We start from the raw sequence: 19972 nt of genomic DNA on the forward strand, positions 1-19972 counted from the left end.
TCAAAAACTTTGAGCTCTAATTAGGATCAGTACAAAACTGATGGAGGAGAGTGTTCAGTTCAGGCAGTTTGCATTGGAATATTGAGTTGAGGTCTCATCGAGAGATCTATAATGTTGGGTCTATTCTTACCTCATTAGTAGATCACACTCATCAGTGAACCCAACTGAAAATCTTGCAAAATCCAAGACGGGATCAAAGCACATGTTCGAAGTACAAGTTTTGTGCCCGCCCAGCAATGGTTCGTTGCAGCAAAGTTGTAGCAACATCGCAAAAAGTCGAGTAACGTTCCTGGCTAACGTTGTCACAACGTTGGGAAGACTTACTTTTGTCCACGGAGCGCAACCTTTAAGTTAACGTTGTCGCAACGTTTCGAGATAACGTTGTTGCAACGTTGCTAAAAAGTTGTGACAACGTACACTGAAAAAAAAATTTCGGCTATTTATTTTAGGTGCACTCTACATTTTTACTCTTGGAATTCAATGGGACTGCAGTGAAGTGTTTCTTAGGCACCCGAAATTCACTCTAAGTCCGAAAGTAGCCGCGCTCTGCCCGGGTTCCCAAGCGGGCTCCCATCGAAGTACTAACTACGCCCGACGTTGCTGAACTTCGGTGGTCGTCCGTGTGTCGCACCCACTCAGCCACGGACGCTCGCGTGAGGAAGATCAGTTATTTAGCATTAATAAACATCCCCAGATCTGGTTCAATGATAGACAGCAATGATATTCTTGCATTTCTGTGCATAAGTCTTTAACAAAGGACACTTAAAATAATGTTAGGAAGATCAAGTTTTTGAAAGAAAGGAGTATGAAAAAAAAATTTAAAAAGAATTGAATAAATATATTCATTTTATATAAATAAAATTATTATTATTTTAATTATTTATTACCTATATTATGTTATAATTATTTATTATTTTTATCTTTTTTTTTTTTTTTTTTTTTTTTTTTTTTTTGTAACTCAGAAGAGGGAACACTTCCGGCACAAGTATTACTGACGGGCCACAGGCCAAAGTCAGTAACACATACTATCTTGCTTGAAAAAAAGGGTAAACGTTATTTTAAAGTAAAATTTAAAAAAAAAAAAAAAAAAAAAAAAAAAAAAAAAATCTTTATTATTAATATTATTATTATTATAATTATTTAGTATTTTTATTTTTTATTTTATTTTTATTATTTTCTACTTAATTTTATTTATTTTCATTATTTTATTTTTTATTTTTAAATTAATTTTTTAAATTTTTTATTTTTTCAATTTTTATACATATATATATATAAATAAAAGGGTGTGTGTGTGTGTGTGTGTGAGGGTGTGTGTGTGTGTGTGACATTGTATGAGGGCGCATTCCCTTAAATTGATTGGAGAAAATCATCTGTTGAGAAACAACAGAAAGGAGAACACCTAAAATTTCAGTGTAAAAGTGTCCCCTCCAATTTGCAGCACATCATCTGCTTGCACGCGCTCTTTGCCAAGCTATGACTTTTTTTATCAAACGTTACAGCAATGTAAACGAAAACGATTTGACAACAGAGCAATAAAACGCTTTTACAACGTTTGCGCAACACATTAGAACAACATTGTTTAATAACGTTTTAACGAACATTTTTTAAAGCGTTTTTACAACTTTTTTAATAACGTTGTAAAAACGCTATAAGAAAATGTTGATTTATAACTTTTTCTCAACGTTTTGACAACAATCTAAAAAATTTTGCAACTTAACATTTTTCGAAACATTGTTAAAAAACGTTGCGGCAACGAACTCGCAACCATCCTTGCCGGACGGGTACTGCAAGACAGTAAGTTTCGTACTGGTGCTCATTAGAGCTCAACATTTTTTATTCTGATTGAAAATTTTTGAACTTTTTGGCTTTGGTCCCCCCCCCCCCCCCCCACCCCCCTACCGCAAATAGTGTGAGCAATGCACTATGCACTGTGTTGGATATACACATCTTTGGCCTAAATTTGCCTCAAAATTGCCTATTTTTCGAATTTTGGCCTACACAGTGGGTCTAATCGAATTTTCGACCAAAAACTCGAGTTCTACGAGTAAAATTACATAGGAATCGATACCTCACTTGCCAAATTAAAATCCTGGAGCAAGATGCTGAGCTTTGGGATTTTTAACAATTCGCCATTTTGAGGCCGAAAACGAGAGTTAAAATTCCTAATCATCGTATGCGGGCTAAGCATATCCTCAAGAAGATCTGTGCAAAATTTCAAGCAAAAATATGCATTTCCCTCTGAGTTACAGATTTTACGCTGCCCCAGGGTCTGTTTTTTCCCACTGTGCAACGCATGGAAACGATTGAAACTATATAATAGGAGAAGTTAGTGAAATTGTCTGTTTATTCAGGCTAGTTGCTCTTATTCTTCTGCCTGTGCAAACCTGTTTGGCAGTGACTGAGGAAAACTGCCTTCAGGCGCGGGAAACTCGGAAAAGCGTGTTACAATCTACGCAGATTGCGCACTATGGAATAGATATCTGACCTTTTTGATGTGTCCAATGTGATTTTTGTACGATTCTACCTTTGAAGAGGTTATTTATTTGGCTGTTTCTCTTGTGTCCAACAGACCCGTTTTTTCTCTATTTCCCCTGTATGTCCAACAATATTTGTCTTTAATCTTTACCTTCCTTGAACTTGAATTTTTTGGTTTTAATTTTAATATCTAGTCAAAAGAAGACAGTGCCAACTTCATTGTACATAAGGGTGATAATCTTGGTCAAGATGTTCTTAGGGGCTCAAAGACAGATGCTTCTTCAGTACGAGGTCTTACTGAAAGCTGCAAGAGTGAATCACAAAAAGAAGACAAATCCGCAACTAAAGTGACCTTCGAGGATGGAGGTTTAAAGGTATGTGGCAATTCATGAATTCTTTTCATCTTTAAAAAAATTCATCCAGAATCCTTCTCATTTCAAAGAACAAGACATGCGGACTAAATAAGTTCACCGCAAGCTCTTATACAGGGTGGCCCAGACCTACCGTACCAGGCCTTTTTTCCGGTTAATTTGGGTCGCACAAAGTCCAGGATCGCGGAGATGAATAGGGAATCGACCCCAAGGAATCCGAATTTCATGGTCTCAGAGCCCCCCTGGTCTCCCTTGGGGGGTAAAAGGGGGGTCAGTACTTCAAAAGTCAGGGTTTATGTCAAAATTTTGAAATTATTTCATTGGAATCAGAACGTATGGAAATTTTTAACATGAATCGACACCAAGAAATCCAAAATTGGCCCATCCGGGTCCAAAACACCGACCCCTAAAGGTGGGGGACGGAGCCCCCTTTCAAAAAAATTCAAATTCGTTAAATTGACGTGGAGACTCGGAAAACTGAGTATTCATGGGTAATCGACCCCAAGGAATCCAAATTTGAGTGTCCTGTTGTCCTCAGAGACTTTACTGATGGGGCACCCTCCTGATGGGGCACTGATGGGGTAACCTCCACACCGGTTAAATTTGAAAGTTCAGAGACCCCCTGATGGGGCACCCTCCTGATGGGGTAACCTCCACACCGGTTAAATTTAAAAGTTCAGAGACCCCCTGTGCCCCATCAGTAAAGTCTCTGAGGACAACGGGACCCTCAAATTTGGATTCCTTGGGGTCGATTACCCATGAATACTCACTTTTTCCGAGTCTCGACGTCAATTTAACGAATTTGAATTTTTTTGAAAGGGGGCTCTGTCCCCCACCTTTAGGGGTCGGTATTTTGGACCAGGATGGGCCGATTTTGGATTTCTTGGTGTTGATTCATGTTAAAAATTTCCGTACGTTCTGAATCCGATGAAATAATTTTAAAATTTTGACATTAACCCTGACTTTTGAAGTACGGACTTCCCTTTTACTCCCCAAGGGAGACCAGGGGGGCTCTGGGACCATAAAATTCGGATTCCTTGGGGTCAATTCCCTATTCATCCCCGCGATCCTAATTAACCGAAAAAAAGGCCTGGTACGGTAGGTCTTGGCCACCCTGTAATTACTCCTTTTAATTCCTTGCGTTTGGCCTCAACATTTATGGTGAGTAGCATTTTGAACGGCTTATTGTCATCGCTCTGCAATGTGTGATAGAGGTCCTACTTGCAGGCCCTCCATGGAGGCAGTCATAGAGTACTGGTTTGATCCATAACTGATCCAGAATGATCTCAAATTCTATCACAAAAAATTTCTACGTGATGTTTTTGTTTGTTCTTTTTACTTTTTATTAACCCCAAATTAATTTTACGCGGTTCAAGGCTCCGAATCGTTGCAATTAAAGTACACATTTTCCCCTGTAATGATCGGAAAAAACGGGCGGAGAGTCAAAAAGCGCAAACCAAAGATAATTTTTAGGCGATATGTTCGTTTATTCCGTTTTCTTTATTATTTTTATCAACATACAAAATTAAACACCGCCCGAGTTTTCGAAAAAGTACATGGTTCCCATGACAGTTCATTTTATCGCGGGGTGACTGCAACAACCGACTTGTAACAATATTGACAACTTCAGTCTTATCCTGACAACACAGATGTAACATTCTATCCATATTAGCAACATTGTATCAACATATGTCAACAAAGTAAGAACATTGCATCAAGAAATCGTGCTGAGCGGGAAGGATATTACATATTCATTTTTATGTTAGGCCAGCTAGGCAAGACGACTTGAGGTGCTATCTTCTGCATGCATTCGTGGTTACATTTTGGACACACATTTAACACATTTTCAGGTTAGTAGCGGCAGGAAAAGGAGGTATTTTCCTTAGAAGCTCTTTTTTCACTGGATCTCTGGCGGAATAATGCTAGTTACAGCTGCCTTGTCTGAAACTGCGTCATTTTTTGCGCACTTACGGCTTTCTCATGTTTTGTTTTCATGAAAATAAGATGAGTTTTGCTGTTTTAGCTATTTCAGTGGATTCATATATAAGCAATCAGACGAAATTTCAAGGAAACTTTTTTTCGAAAAGTTGACAGTTATGTCTCTCTTCGCTATCACAAGAGAGTAGTGAAACAGCAAAGTGGAGGCTTTCGTCACCAGATTGGGAAATTCCAAAGAACATCTTGTTATCGAACTGATCTGAGTCTACCTAAGTTGGCTATCCTCGTCTTAAATTCCAAACCTGAAAATAACTTGGGCTGAAGAGAGTTTGTAAAATGGAATATTTAACTGAAAGCATGGCAAACTCACCTAAAAGATGCCTAAATTTGATGTCAGGGCGTAGGTAGATTTGATGAGAAATCTTAAACTCCTGAGTCCCATGAAAACTTTGGAATCTACCAACTTACAGTTTCTCTTCATCCTCACTTTCGCTTTTGGTGGAGCACAAAACTTACCATTGGTGAAAAATTGGATCCCCTGACATATAACCTCTATGTCATTGAATTTTACGTTTTTTAGGGTATTAAAGAACTGTGTTGGAGGATAACACAGCTTGAAAATGTGATCCGAGAAAATGCATGTGCCACCGAGTCTGCAAATGTTTCTAAAAGCAAGGAAGTTTTAAGGCATGAAATCAGAAACCTGCGTCGGACTAAAGAATGTCTCATTGAAGAGCGAGATAAACTCAGTAATAAAATGAAGGTAAGTTATTTAAAAGTCGCACGTTGTTTTTATTTGCATGAATAGATTAAAAAATCTTTAATAATCAGAAGATCTACCGCCAACCTTCTCCACTTAAGTTTCCACTGAAATGATAATGAATGTCAATAGTTGATGGGCGCTAGCACATATGACTAATTACCTATCGTATGAAATTTAAGAAATTGGTAACAGAATCAAATTAGCCAAACTATTGTGGGAATATTAGTTCTCTGAAATCATTTCATGCATACATGTGGATCCCTAAAATAGAAAAAGACTCATCCCCAATCAAGGCCATCACTGGAGTAACCGCCTGTATCTAACATAGTTTTGGAAGATCGCATTTTTATTTTTTTATTTATATATTTGATTTTCAACGGGCGAACCCAATTACGATTAAACAGTTATTACAAGATGACAGACCATAATAAAATAAAAAAAATAATAACACAACGTAAAGAAAATAGCAACAAATTTCTTTCACCTTGCATGCTTGTTGTGGATCAACAACAAGCAAAGTGAAAGAAATTAGTAGAATTCAAATAATTCATCTCTGTCCTGAAGCTTAAGGTGAGAAATGGGAACACCAAACAGATCACATGAGATATAGCAACGATCACCCAAAATACTGAACCTTACCATAGGTGAGAGATTATGATAGCTGCTATGATCCTGTGAAATGCTAAAGAGCATTCAAACCCTTCTAAGAACCTAATCAGGAACATGAAAATTAATTAACCAACTAAATCAGAACAATCGTTAAAACCATTTGAACAGAAACATGAGATCACTGAATTCATGGTTGGACCTAAGGTTACAAACTCGCAGATATTTGCTAATATCCCCATTATCGTGATCAAGGTGGGAGAGAGAAAAGTCGATTTTCCTCGACGCCATTCTGACAAATAGATGTTGTACACCCTCAAGCTTATGTGAGAGAACTTAAACAGATGGGGACTATATTTGGGATGCATACATTAGAATAGGCTTGACGTGTGCAACATACAGAGTGTCCCAAAAGTCCGTACCCCCCCCCCCCCCTTTGTAACTTTTGAACGGTTAGAGATACAAAAACGAAACTTTGGGAATGTTTCTATCTTAAAGGAGACCATCTTCTAGGGGGGGTCAACATTTTTGTTCCCTCCTCAGGGGGGGCGCAGGGGCCCCCAACTTTTTTTTTCAAATGGTAACCCCTATCTTGTGCTACATCATTTGCAAGAGTATAATAAACTATAATTTTGGCGCAAACTGCAGATCAATATCTTAATTTTTGACCAAGTTACGATAGGTCAAAGGTCAAATTAGACCTATTTTCAAAAAATCATAACTCTGGTTCAAATTATCGTAAAGAAGAAAATAAAACGGGAAAATTTACCAAATTGTAGACTCTTTCAAATTAAAATCACAGAAATTACTTCTAACTAATTTCAAGGGAGCTTTAGGACCCCTAAATACGTCATTTTAAAGGTCATGCAATTTTCCCGCGAAATGAGCCAATTTCCCCTTACTTTGCGTCAACATTATCTTGGTAAGTTCAAAATTAGTTCAACATTGCGTCTTCAAGTCCTCAAATTTCGGGCAAAGTTCAAAAAGCGAAATTTAAGGTGATTCAATTCAACCATTTAAATTTCGTTTTTTTTAAAACTTTATTGGTGAGCATTGTTGTATGGAGGCACCTTCTACTCATAAGGAAGGACATCGAATTCGGAGAAGATAACATATTTCGATTTCTTAACATGAACAACTAAATCATTAACAGGTAAGCAGTTTACAACATTATTCAAGTCAAACTCCAATCTCCAGATACTAACAACTCATACAATATGTGATGACAGTTTAAAATCATCAGCAAAGAGTAAACATTCAGAGAATTTCACTGCTTTAAAAATGACATTAATAAAAATAGGAATAGGAAAGCAGCGAGGTGAGAGCCCTGCAGAACTCCAGAGAGTATATGGGTTACAAATGAGTAAGAGTTCTTAATCCTAACGCTCTGTGTTCTTCTGTCCAAGTAAGGTTGAAACCATCAATAAAGAAACCCAGCAATTCTGAACAATCTGAGCTTATTGAGTAACAATTTTTAAGTTTACAGTATCAAAAGCCTTTTGTACATTTAGGTAAATGACATGAGTCGGTGTAACACGTAAGAAACCATCGGTGATTTGTTAAAAAAGAACCATAAGATTACTAGCAGTTGTCTCTGTAGCATGAAACCATGTTGTTCAGGGGCCAATTGCAGAAAAATGTGGCTTAATGTCTTATGATAGACTACACAATCAAAGGTCTTGGCAAATACATCAAGGACGGTAGTGAGCCTATAATTTCTTATATCAGATTTATTGATGTCCTTAAGTACAGGAATAATAAGGCTTTCATTCCATGCACTAGGGAACACACCAGAGGTAATTGATTCATTAAAAATTTTCATAAAGGGCTTAGCGAGTTAGCTGCCACAGGATTTGACAAAGTGAGGGCGGATTCCTGGCCGGGGGAAGATGCTGAATCAATTTTCAAAATACGAGGTCTGTTAGATAAGAAACAGGATTTTGGTGATAACTAGTACATCATGCGGCCGAATTATGTTTCCTTGGACTTTCTTGATAGCTGAAAATATACTTGAGAACGCTACATTCACGAATTTGTAAAATTTTAATTAGCTTTGTTGGTAAGTGGTTTGAAGTAAAGCAACCTCATGGGTGTTCAGCGATTTTCACGTATGACCAAACCTTTCGCTCTTTTTTTGGTCTTGCACAACCTTTTTCAACCCGCACGGATGGTTGGAGTTTTGTCTCCATATTGTAGCCGCACTTCAAATTAGTCAACGGAAATTATCTTATCCAAAAATGCAGGATCATTGTCAGAACGTTCAAGAAGCTCAAGGAAAATTTACACTTGGTTGGATTTTTGTTCAACGGACAACAGTCGCGGGACAAGTTTAGCTGAAACTCGATGCATGTGTAAATATTCTATCAAAATTGTATGTACGTACAGAGCCCTCAGCAAGCTCGAAACGACCATTTTCGAGCACTTTTGCCCCCACTTTTTCCGCGTGTCAAATGTCAGGTGCCATTGATGGTCGATTCCCGTGCTCCTCATCTTCGACAAACTCCTGACCAGTTTTGAACCATTTAAACCGTTTAAAACTCTAAGAACAACTTATACAATGATCTTGGTAAACTTTACTTAGCATACCAAAAGTTTCGATACAAGGTATACCGAGTTCAAAATAAAATTTAATGATAAATCTTTGCTCTATCAGTGATCGCATGATGTAAATTGCAGAACGCCCCTGACTTACTCGTATTCAAGGTGACACAGAATGAACACTGATCAAAATAAGCAAAATCTGTGAATCTAGCGTTCTTTAGTAAGCTATCAGCTATCAGGAAATTCCAAGAAAACCTAATTCGGATGCACAATGCGCTGGTTATCACCAAAATCCGGTTTCTTATCTAACAGACCTCATAACGCTTTAAACATCACTCTCTGTGATCAAGATTGAGCTGAGTGCACTATCACATTGATGATCATTGGAATGACTGGAGGTGAATTATCCCTTAATGAGCTACTGAGGAATTCAACATAAAGATTGGCAATCACATTTCCTGAGGTTGCAGATTCATCAACTAGTATTACAAAGGCTGTCCCACAATGAGCCGGACTGGTGCTGTAATCCGAAAACGAATCAACAAATTGAGCTGATCTTGAGCTCATTCGAAAGATAAGGTCAAAAAGAAGTGATTGCGCTGAAGATCATTTTATTTGAATGAAAATTGATCGAGTTATGACACTTTAAAAACATTTTATAAGAAAATACCCTACCGTTTTTCTCAACTTGTTTCTTTTTGATTTACGCATCAAACTTTCCCGTTGATCTCTTCCGATCAAAAACAACTTAGCAACAAATGCTAATTGCTTGTTTTGATTCAGATAGCATGGTTTATCAGCACATTGTAACGGATAAAACCACGGTGGACAGCGATTAATATTGCAAATTTCTGACAGATTTTCGCAAGAAGTATCACGAAAACGTTCGCAATTGAAAGCAACCTGTAGCTGAATGCTCCATCAGGACACCGCGCATCCTCACACCTCGAATGCCACCTGCAATTTTATGTTCAAGAATGGAGGTGAGACCCTCCGCTCGCCACACAGCCCCGATCTCGCTCTGTGCGACTTTTGGTTGTTCCCGCAATTGAAGAAAGCTCTCAGCAGCAAGCAATTTGAATCACAGGACGCAATCAAGAACGGAGTCCAAGCATTCTTTAAACGCATCTCCAAAGAAGATTTCCAGAAAACGATCTTGACAAAATGGAAGGAGTGGATGGAAAAATATATTCGATTTAAAGGCAAATACTTTGAGGAAGAGAGAGAAGTACTTGAAGACCCAGAGGAAAGCGAAAATGAGGATTGAACTTTGAATTTGTTGAAAATAATTTTTTATTTTAAAAAACGGTAAGGTGTTTTCTTACAACAAGTTTTTAAAGGGTCATAACTTGGTCAATTTTCATCCAAAGAAAGTAATCTTTAGTGCAATCGCTAACATTTGACTTTATCTTTCGAATGAGCCCAAGATCAACTCAATACATTGATTAGTTTTCGAGTTACAGCACCAGTCCGGATCATTATGGGACAGCCTTTGTATTTCACTAGGTCAAGACTTACCATCTAAGTTCATCATCATTTATACATTTATAAAAATATTTTGGGTCGTTGGAAATACTTTGTTTAACATCATTGATGTACTTAATCAGATTGATAAAGAGTTTTAATAGGAGAGCACTGTTTTGTGAAAAGTTCATATTTTTAGTCAGTCTTTGACTGTGTGTAGCGTGTATGAAGTACTTTCTCATGAATACTAGCACTCTGTAATTTGGGATTGAATCATGTAGGAAAAGTACATGGTTTGGCGGTTCTTGTTGGTACACAAGCATTAAAAACAACATTTAGATTCTCTAATAATTTTATGGCCATCTCGTCAGATGTACTGCACAATATATCAGTCCAATTTACAGAATGCAGTGATTTTTTGACAATATCATAATTTGCTTTGAAGAAGATGAAAGTATGGCATTTGTAACTCAGAATCATCGTACAAGGGTTGACTTAAAGTAATAGACAACGGTGGGTGATATGGATCATTACCAGATAGCGGGTTACTACATGACTCTGCTTTCCCTTGAAAGTTAGTAAATACGAGATCAAGTGTGTTAGAACTAACATTAGGGTAATCGTTAAGTTGGGAAAGACCAAGAGCAGAGAACTTACCAAGTAGAAGCGATACTACTTCTCTCACTGTACAAGAAAGGTTTTAACTAGATAATGAGAAAGATGAAATTAACATAAAAAAGTAAATCAATCGAACAGAAAAAAAAGAAAATCTTTTAAGAAAAACTAATGAAGTGACTAATGGAGGCTCGCTAAGCGAGCCTTAAAGTCAGCCGTGAGGCGGGTGAATGGGGTTGCAAGAGGGAACCCCCTGCCAAGTTGTGAGAACTCTTGTGCCCTGAACAGCTAGTATCTATAACCATGTAGGATGTCGAGTTTTTAAGTTTTGAGAAAATCGAGTTTCAAGTTTAAAAGATTTGTGCTTTTTGACGTCCTCAAGGCGAAAGAGGTTTTAGTTATAAGGTTATTATGGAACAAATCCTTCTCCTAAAACGGGTTTTTAGAAAGGTCAATTTGAAAGGATAGTTATTGAGCTACAGTGAATAAAAAAAAAGGCATCTGCTATTTTTACAGAGATCTTTTTTATGCATAAACCGAGTCTTCTTAAGGGAGGGTAATGGTAATGGAAGTGAAACGATTTAAATGATCAAAAACGTCGCTACCTCTAAGCAGGGATTTTAACAGTCTCGGGAGTTGAGTCTCTAGAGACTCAGACTCGGAGAGTGAGATCGATAATCGGGCAAGCAGACTTGAACTCCAAGTGCTGGTCTGCCACGATGATTTTTGGCAGTCTTGAACCTCTAGCCGGATACCTAGCGTCGACCGACACCCGGTATCAAACCACGAGGTCGAGTTCCTCTGTCAACGAATGAAGAGACTCAAGTTCAAGGGTGCCTGATGTGAGCAGACAAGGATGAACACACCCGCAGTGCTTCGCCGCCGAAATCGGGGATTCCTGGTTTCCGTCTTTCCGGAAATCATCCTCCCCGTAAACTACATGAACGTATATCGTCTACATCGTCACAGAGACGATATCACCGTGTGTGTACAGCCTACCCCTGAACCGGGCCATCGCCGCAACTTCCCCGATGTTCACTTCCGAGAATATCTTATGGGCGCGCAGCCCAGAACTAAACCTTCATTCGGTACCTTCCAGAAAAAATAAGGACTAAGTCCTGAAATAAGTCTCCTGAAATCGAACTGGAGTAAATTTTTCGCCTTTTGTCGACAAAAAAAAAAAAAAAAAATTGAGAAAGCGGTCATCTATCAGCTGTGAACATCGAAGACGGTAAGGAGTACCTGGAACAAAGCAATGAAAATTCTAAGATCTCGTATTAAAGTCTTATTACCCTCTTGTATTGGCTGTTTTTTCGTGTAGCTCGACCTATCTTGATTTTTAATTCATAGCTCACTGAAAAATTGCGCCAGAAGTCAGAAAATTTTAACTAACATTCTTTCAGGTTCGAGTATCAAGAGACATCTATCCATGAAAATGGCAGACATTGACCTATACCACTACTTTAGATATCGTCTCACATGCTAGTGTCGTTTTAACAGGGCTTCCTGACGCTCTGTAACACCTGGTAACTCCCTAATTTTATATTCAACCACCTGTTGCCACTTGCTTATTGGGCGTTCCTTTCGTCGCCTTCAAAGAAGAATTCGATCATGCGTCTTCTTCGACAGCCTTTCCTCTGTCATCCTGTTAGATACCTGTGCTGAGTGTCTTCAAGTTTTTTGCCTCCTTATTTCGACCCACTCATAATGATGGAAATTTTTCCTTGTGCTGTAAGCATCCACTGGCTGCTGAATGTTTCACCTTTCTTTACGTAAAAACTACCATAATTTTTCTTCGTAATTTTGTATTCATGCTGTTACATCGTTTTGCAGAGTAAATCTTCTTCAAGTTCAGAAAAAAGAATGTTTTATGAAGTAGACGAATCAATCGATGCAGTAGACTTCGTTATCGAACATAAAAATGAACTTCTTTGTGGGAGGAGTGGCCTAGAACTGAAGGATAAAGATGCTCTGAAGGTATTTTCAAACTCTTTCATTTATATTCTGGGAAAAAAGCACCGCCACACATGCTATTCTTTTTGTAATTTACGTACCTTATAGTGGACCATCAGACAGGGCTGGAATTGAAGCACTACCATACATGTTTTTACTTTAAAATTTCTCGTAAGAAACGTTGAATCGAAAAATTTCAAAATTAACTCCTAAGTTAGAAAATAATATTCAAACAGTAAATTAAAATTTCTTGCCTCAAAACAACCATATACAACATAGGCCGAATGAAGCATTGATTTTAATGTACGCATGAGATAAAAAAAGAGAGCTTGGTTTCACACACTGTTTTTACCTCTTTTGATTCAAGGTACCTTTAATCTTGTTATAAAAAAGTCAATATGTGGGAAAGTTCTGCCATTGTAAAATATGCTCTAATTAAATTGATGCTGGATTTGACTGGAGCAGACTCTCAGCGGAAGTATGAATTGATGTAGACAATAGCATTAATATCCAACTTATGAGTTGAATTTGGAAGGTTTTAATGCATCCACTGCATTCCTCGTAAAGTATCCATAAGTGAATATGTATGGTCGTGCTTAATTTTGTCCCCTGTCTAGTGGTCCATTTCATACTGATATTAACTGGTTTATTCAATCTGCTTTTCAACTTGCGGTATGCACTCAGACTGTACTTTTGAATTTATTTCAAAGTGTTTCCAAGTCAAATTTTATCTAATAATACCTGACATACTACAGTGTGATATTGTACTCGGAAATTCTATCAAAATGCTGCAGAACCATCTCAATCAATTTATCACCAGGCATAATGACTATACGACCTATATTTTCAGTTTGAAATCATGCTCTTAGCTCGTCTTTCAAATCTGTCCCTGGATGAAATGAGATCATTGCTGTATCGGTATTTTTGGAAAGTCGTTGATCTTCGAGAAAGCAGTAAATCCCTAGAAGAACAAATCACAGAAATGGATGTAAGTTTTTTTTTCATCACGTCCTTATTTTATCCAGCTAGCTGATTGTCAAAGTGTTGTGTTTGTGCATTATTACGTTGCCCTATGACTATTTTTTGCTTCCTGTGGCTTTACAATTTACTTTAGCTAAAATCAGTAAATTTTGATACCTCTGAATCATTAGCCTAAATCTCATTCAATGATGCTGAAAGAACCTTGAAAAGAATAGGGGGCTCAGTGGCTCCCAGTAGATTTTGATGAAACTTTAATATATTAAAATGAAGTTCAACATCAGCACAAACCCAAAAAATTAGCTCATTTTAACGAGTAGAAGCCCAGATATTTGTGATTAAACGCAGGCCATTCTCCGTGCGTTGGAGAAAAATGGGCGTTCCTCGTCGCATTTTCTTGTACTAGAATACTTCAGACTTCAGCCGGGAAACCCCCTCTCTCCTCTAGGTAGCTGTTCCGGCCAGCTTGGGCAGTGCAATATGGAGTCCTCTTATCTCTCGCACCTCCCCTCTGAAATGACTGGAGAGTTGCTGAAACAGAATCAGCAGATGAGGGGAGAAGGAGGGCTTACAGTCTTTGCACCAGTCGAACATGTAAGCACCTGAATGTTTGTGAGGTCTGATCGAAAAGCCAAACAACCACACCACGGTACGTTTTAAACACTTTTAATGCGGCCGACGTTTCATCCGCGCTTTTTTTGCGGAAATGTCAACCAGAAGGCCTACTGGTTGAGGAATAACAAACCGCGAAATCTGTGATGGGGCCGTTTGTGAGAAAATGCGATTTTTCGCTTTTTTGGCAGGAATTTCGGGTCAAGGCGCTGAAAAAGTCAAGTTAGGCTGTTTTTGTGGCTTGTAAATGCATATCCTATACATTTTTAGTCAATCAAGTGCCAGTAGATCCACATTCCAGGCTTCGTGCATTTTGCCCAAAATTCATATCCTTAAATCCACGACTTTTGGGTTTTTGGGGGGGTTAGTCAAGGAGAAATCCGAAAAAAAGAGGGTTAACCCGGAACAAATTGCTTAACATACTTTTCTCATGTAAACGTCTTCAGGAGGTCCTATTGAACAACATACCAAAAGTTTACCACGGTTCGATCCCGGAACTTCCCCCAAATGCCCTAAATTTCAAAATGGCGGCCATAATAAGGCCTCTGGGAGTTCGATTTTTTTTTTTAAAGTACGCATACAGTGTCATGTGAGGTGTCAATTCCAATCTAATTTTGGTCGTAGATTTCAGATACAAAGTCAAAAAAGTCCCCCGGTCAAAAGGGGGTACCCCAAATCCAAGATGGCAGCCAATTTTGAAAGACAAGAGGGTGGATTTTTAAAAAGTTCGCGTGATAAGGCAAGTGAGGTATCATTCCTTACATAATTTTGGTCGTAGATTTCATTTAGGAAGCCGTAAAAGCCCTCAAGTCAAAGGGATAACTCCAAATGCCAAGATGACGGCCAGATTTGAAAGGCAAGAGAGTGAATTTTTTAAATGTTTACGTGACATCCCTAGTAAAGCTGAATCAACCTGACGTCGGGCTATGTTTCATAAACTACCCTGAGTCAGACTGATATCAGCCTGAATTAGTCTGTCTTAGGGTAGTTTATGAAACATAGCCTGACGTCAGGTTGATTCAATTTTACTCAGGATGTCACGTAAACATTTAAAAAATTCACCCTCCTGCCTTTCAAATCTGGACGCCATCTTGGCATTTGGAGTTATCCGTTTAACTTGAGGGCTTTTACGGCTTCCTAAATGAAATCTACGACCAAAATTATGTAAGGAATGATACCTCACTTGCCTTATCACGCGAACTTTTTAAAAATCCACCCTCTTGTCTTTCAAAATTGGCTGCCATCTTGGATTTGGGGTACCCCCTTTTGACCGGGGGACTTTTTTGACTTTGTATCTGAAATCTACGACCAAAATTAGATTGGAATTGACACCTCACATGACACTGTATGCGTACTTTAAAAAAAAAAATCGAACTCCCAGAGGCCTTATTATGGCCGCCATTTTGAAATTTAGGGCATTTGGGGGAAGTTCCGGGATCGAACCGTGGTAAACTTTTGGTATGTTGTTCAATAGGACCTCCTGAAGACGTTTACATGAGAAAAGTATGTTAAGCAATTTGTTCCGGGTTAACCCTCTTTTTTTAGGATTTCTCCTTGACTAACCCCCCCAAAAACCCAAAAGTCGTGGATTTAAGGATATGAATTTTGGGCAAAATGCACGAAGCCTGGAATGTGGATCTACTGGCACTTGATTGACTAAAAATGTATAGGATATGCATTTACAAGCCACAAAAACAGCCTAACTTGACTTTTTCAGCGCCTTGACCCGAAATTCCTGCCAAAAAAGCGAAAAATCGCATTTTCTCACAAACGGCCCCATCACAGATTTCGCGGTTTGTTATTCCTCAACCAGTAGGCCTTCTGGTTGACATTTCCGCAAAAAAAGCGCGGATGAAACGTCGGCCGCATTAAAAGTGTTTAAAACGTACCGTGGTGTGGTTGTTTGGCTTTTCGATCAGACCTCACAAACATTCAGGTGCTTACATGTTCGACTGGTGCAAAGACTGTAAGCCCTCCTTCTCCCCTCATCTGCTGATTCTGTTTCAGCAACTCTCCAGTCATTTCAGAGGGGAGGTGCGAGAGATAAGAGGACTCCATATTGCACTGCCCAAGCTGGCCGGAACAGCTACCTAGAGGAGAGAGGGGGTTTCCCGGCTGAAGTCTGAAGTATTCTAGTACAAGAAAATGCGACGAGGAACGCCCATTTTTCTCCAACGCACGGAGAATGGCCCGTGTTTAATCATATGTTATCATGTTGTTATAGGATATGCATTTACAAGCCACATAAACAGCCTAACTTGACTTTTTCAGCGCCTTGACCCAAAATTCCTGCCAAAAAAGCGAAAAATCGCATTTTCTCAAAAACGGCCCCATCATAGATTTCGCGGTTTGTTATTCCTCAACCAGTAGGTCTTCTGGTTGACATTTCCGCAAAAAAAGCGCGGGTGGTACGTCGGTCGCATTAAAAGTGTTTAAAACGTACCGTGACACGAGAGGGGATTCATAAGTCCTACATCATGCTTTGATATGATAGTAAAGAGACTGGGTTCAATTCTACTTGTTAGCTTCTGCTGTCAGCTTCTACTCGTTAGAATGAACCAATTTTTTGGCTTTTTACTAACGATGAAGTTTATGTCAATCTATTAAGTTTTATCAAAGTCTACTGACAGCCACTGAGCCCCCTGTTCTGTGCGGGGTTCTTCGAGATACTTAGCATATAAAAGGGGTATATGCAAAATCGGCAAAAATTCCCCCCTCATGGATTTTGACCACTTCTCAATATGTCATTCCTCATTATAGGATACGCCTTTTCCCAAAGTTTCAAGGCCTGAAATGAATTACTTTCCGCTTAGCAGCGTTGCCAAGTTGAAAACCGTTGAGAACCATATCTTTCGAACGAAAAAAGATATTGAGGTGCGGTGTGCGCTAAAATTCTTCAAAAATTGCGTTCTCTTGAAATATGCAGTCAATTTGATCGTTTAGGCACTTTAAGATTGCAATGATGCCATTTTTCACACTTTCTTAGGGGCCAATTTTTATTTTAACCCTAGTACATCGTCAAATGCCGGATTCTCGATTCGAACAAAAAGTTGTTCATTTTATTTCCAATACATTCCCGTACACTTTGATATAAATATTATACCTCACAGGGAAACGACTGGCACAAGAGATTTGAGCTATCAAAGTTTACATTTTGAGCGCGCCGACTGGGATCTAGGAGCTCGGGATCTTCTGCACACCCCCTCCCTTGCCACTGACAAGCTGTACGAGGTCATTCTTATGAAGTTCTTTTCGCACTATCCATTTAGAAAGCCTTAGGCTGGCCTTTAGAAAGCCTTCCGATGAATTTTTAGGGGCCTTGAGGTCCATTGTTGTCATTTTTGACCCATTTATAGGGTTTTTTCAATTTCACTTACGTAAAACGTAATTTTAACATAAAACTGTGTACTTTTTTTGGATGGAACGGAAAGAAATGAATAGATACGTGTGTGCAACTTTTTCCTGCGTGGCCAAATTTTCGAGAAAATCGTTCGAAAGTGCCAAAAATTGGATTAGGTAATTTTACATTTCGCCACGCCTAAGGTTTGAGAAAGTGGGGCACAACTTTCATATTGACGTACGTAACAGCTCTTACCCATCCATACAACAGATAAAGAAAGCATAGTTGTGCCTGGATTGCCACAATGTGAAAATTGACCAAGATGTCACGTTTTGCAGCCTTTTTATATTTAAGGCAGCTCTTTTGAATGTTATTCGACCTTCAGTCACAATCCTAAGGATGGAGCAATGGATCCAGCAATGGATAGTGCGCAAAGAACTTCATAAGAATGACCTTGCACAGCTTGTCAGTGGCAAGGGAGGGGGTGTGCAGACGATCCCGAGCTCCCGGATCCCAGTGGGCGCGCTCAAAACGTAAACTTTGATAGCTCAAATCTCTTGTGCCAGTCGTTTCCCTGTGAGGTATAATATTAATATCAAAGCGTACGGGAATGTATTGGAAATAAAATGAACAACTTTTTGTTCGAATCGAGAATCCGGCATTTGACGATGCACTAGGGTTAAAATAAAAATTGGCCCCTAAGAAAGTGTGAAAAATGGCATCATTGCAATCTTAAAGTGCCTAAACGATCAAATTGACTGCATATTTCAAGAGAACGCAATTTTTGAAGAATTTTAGCGCACACCGCACCTCAATATCTTTTTTCGTTCGAAAGATATGGTTCTCAACGGTTTTCAACTTGGCAACGCTGCTAAGCGGAAAGTAATTCATTTCAGGCCTTGAAACTTTGGGAAAAGGCGTATCCTATGATGAGGAATGACATATTGAGAAGTGGTCAAAATCCATGAGGGGGGAATTTTTGCCGATTTTGCATACACCCCTTTCCTCGGTCAAATAACAAGAAAAAACCCTCGTTAATGGGTTTTATTTTGCTTCCTTACAACTGTCCAAAAAAGAAAGAAAAAAACGCTTTCCAGCCACAGTGGAAACGAAAGGTAGATTTCGACCAATCGTTTCTATGAAAACAATTGCGCTTAATGAGCCTGACAGGTCGGAAAATCGTCCCCCTTGAACTTGAGTTTTTCCGTATAAGGGGTGGTTTTAGAGAGTAGGTGACCATAGGTTGTTTTGAAGGCCACGACGAGATGAGTTTTTTGACGTATCACCGACTAAGATCGGACGAGTTTGAAAAATCCTCCCCCTTTGGACTTGAGATTTTCCATATAAGGGGTGGTTTTAGAGGGTAGGTGACAATAGGTTGTTTTGAAGGCCACGACGAGATGAGTTTTTTGACGTATCGCCGACTAAGATCGGACGAATTTGAAAAATCATCCCCCTTTGGACTTGAGATTTTCCGGATAAGGGGTGGACCGATTTTCACGAAAAAGGAAACTTGATCTAGACCTCATAGCAGTGAAGAACCATGCTTAGTTTCGTTTTGATCCTACGGATAGCTCCGGAAAAAAACGGTCACAAAGGTTCGTTAGATCCCACACACACACACACACACACCCTCACACACACACACACACACACACACACACACACACACACATATATATATATCGTACTTTTTTATGACCCACATTTTTCAACTCAGGGCTTCAGGATCGATGCTTTTCAGCGAAAATTCCGGAAAATTACGAGGTCGTACCGTCTGCTATAGGTAGATATTTCTTCGAAATCTACCCAAAAGAACGTCAGAAATAAAAGTGTTCAGAAAATCTAATCGTTGTTCGAAAGTGGAAAATTATCGCCTAAAAATGTGTTGGCTTAGTTACACTTTTAATATGAATATCGATGAGTAATGCCTACCTATTATTCCAAAATGAACGAATTAATGAAATTACTTCTGCCTGTGGGCCGATTATTTAAATTTTGTATTTGTTAGGCACCCGAAGATGACATAGGTTAAATGTCCTCGTGTGATTGGTGGTTCATATCTTATAGCTGATTTGTCTTATCTATGTCGGATGGAATTGATGACAAGCTAAAGGCACCCCTTGAGTTCCTGATTGCTTATTGTCAATTTTACCTGACATAGCGCAGGCACGACAAAGCCGGGATAAGACATAGCTGACCAAACCTACACCATCTATTCTGTGTCATCTTTGTCAGCACGACAAACAGAAAATTTCAGCAATCGGCCGGCTGGTCTTATGCCAAGATATCGTCATTTGGATTGGTCTCAGAATG

The 19972-nt window shown here is 38.9% G+C and overlaps 1 protein-coding gene across 2 annotated transcripts in view; it reads left to right on the top strand.

The window, feature by feature from the left end:
• Window positions 1-19972, top strand: part of cos (kinesin-like protein costa) — a 143835-nt gene that overhangs the window by 113710 nt on the left and 10153 nt on the right. For both annotated transcript variants that reach the window (XM_072300250.1, XM_072300248.1), the window contains 4 exons: window positions 2670-2849; window positions 5365-5547; window positions 12607-12750; window positions 13577-13714. In XM_072300250.1, coding sequence (XP_072156351.1) covers window positions 2670-2849; window positions 5365-5547; window positions 12607-12750; window positions 13577-13714 — 645 coding nt within the window. The remainder of the gene's footprint in view (window positions 1-2669; window positions 2850-5364; window positions 5548-12606; window positions 12751-13576; window positions 13715-19972) is intronic.

Source organism: Bemisia tabaci, chromosome 1 (genome assembly GCF_918797505.1).
Source record: "Bemisia tabaci chromosome 1, PGI_BMITA_v3".
In the NCBI taxonomy this organism is placed as follows: Eukaryota; Metazoa; Arthropoda; class Insecta; order Hemiptera; family Aleyrodidae; genus Bemisia; species Bemisia tabaci.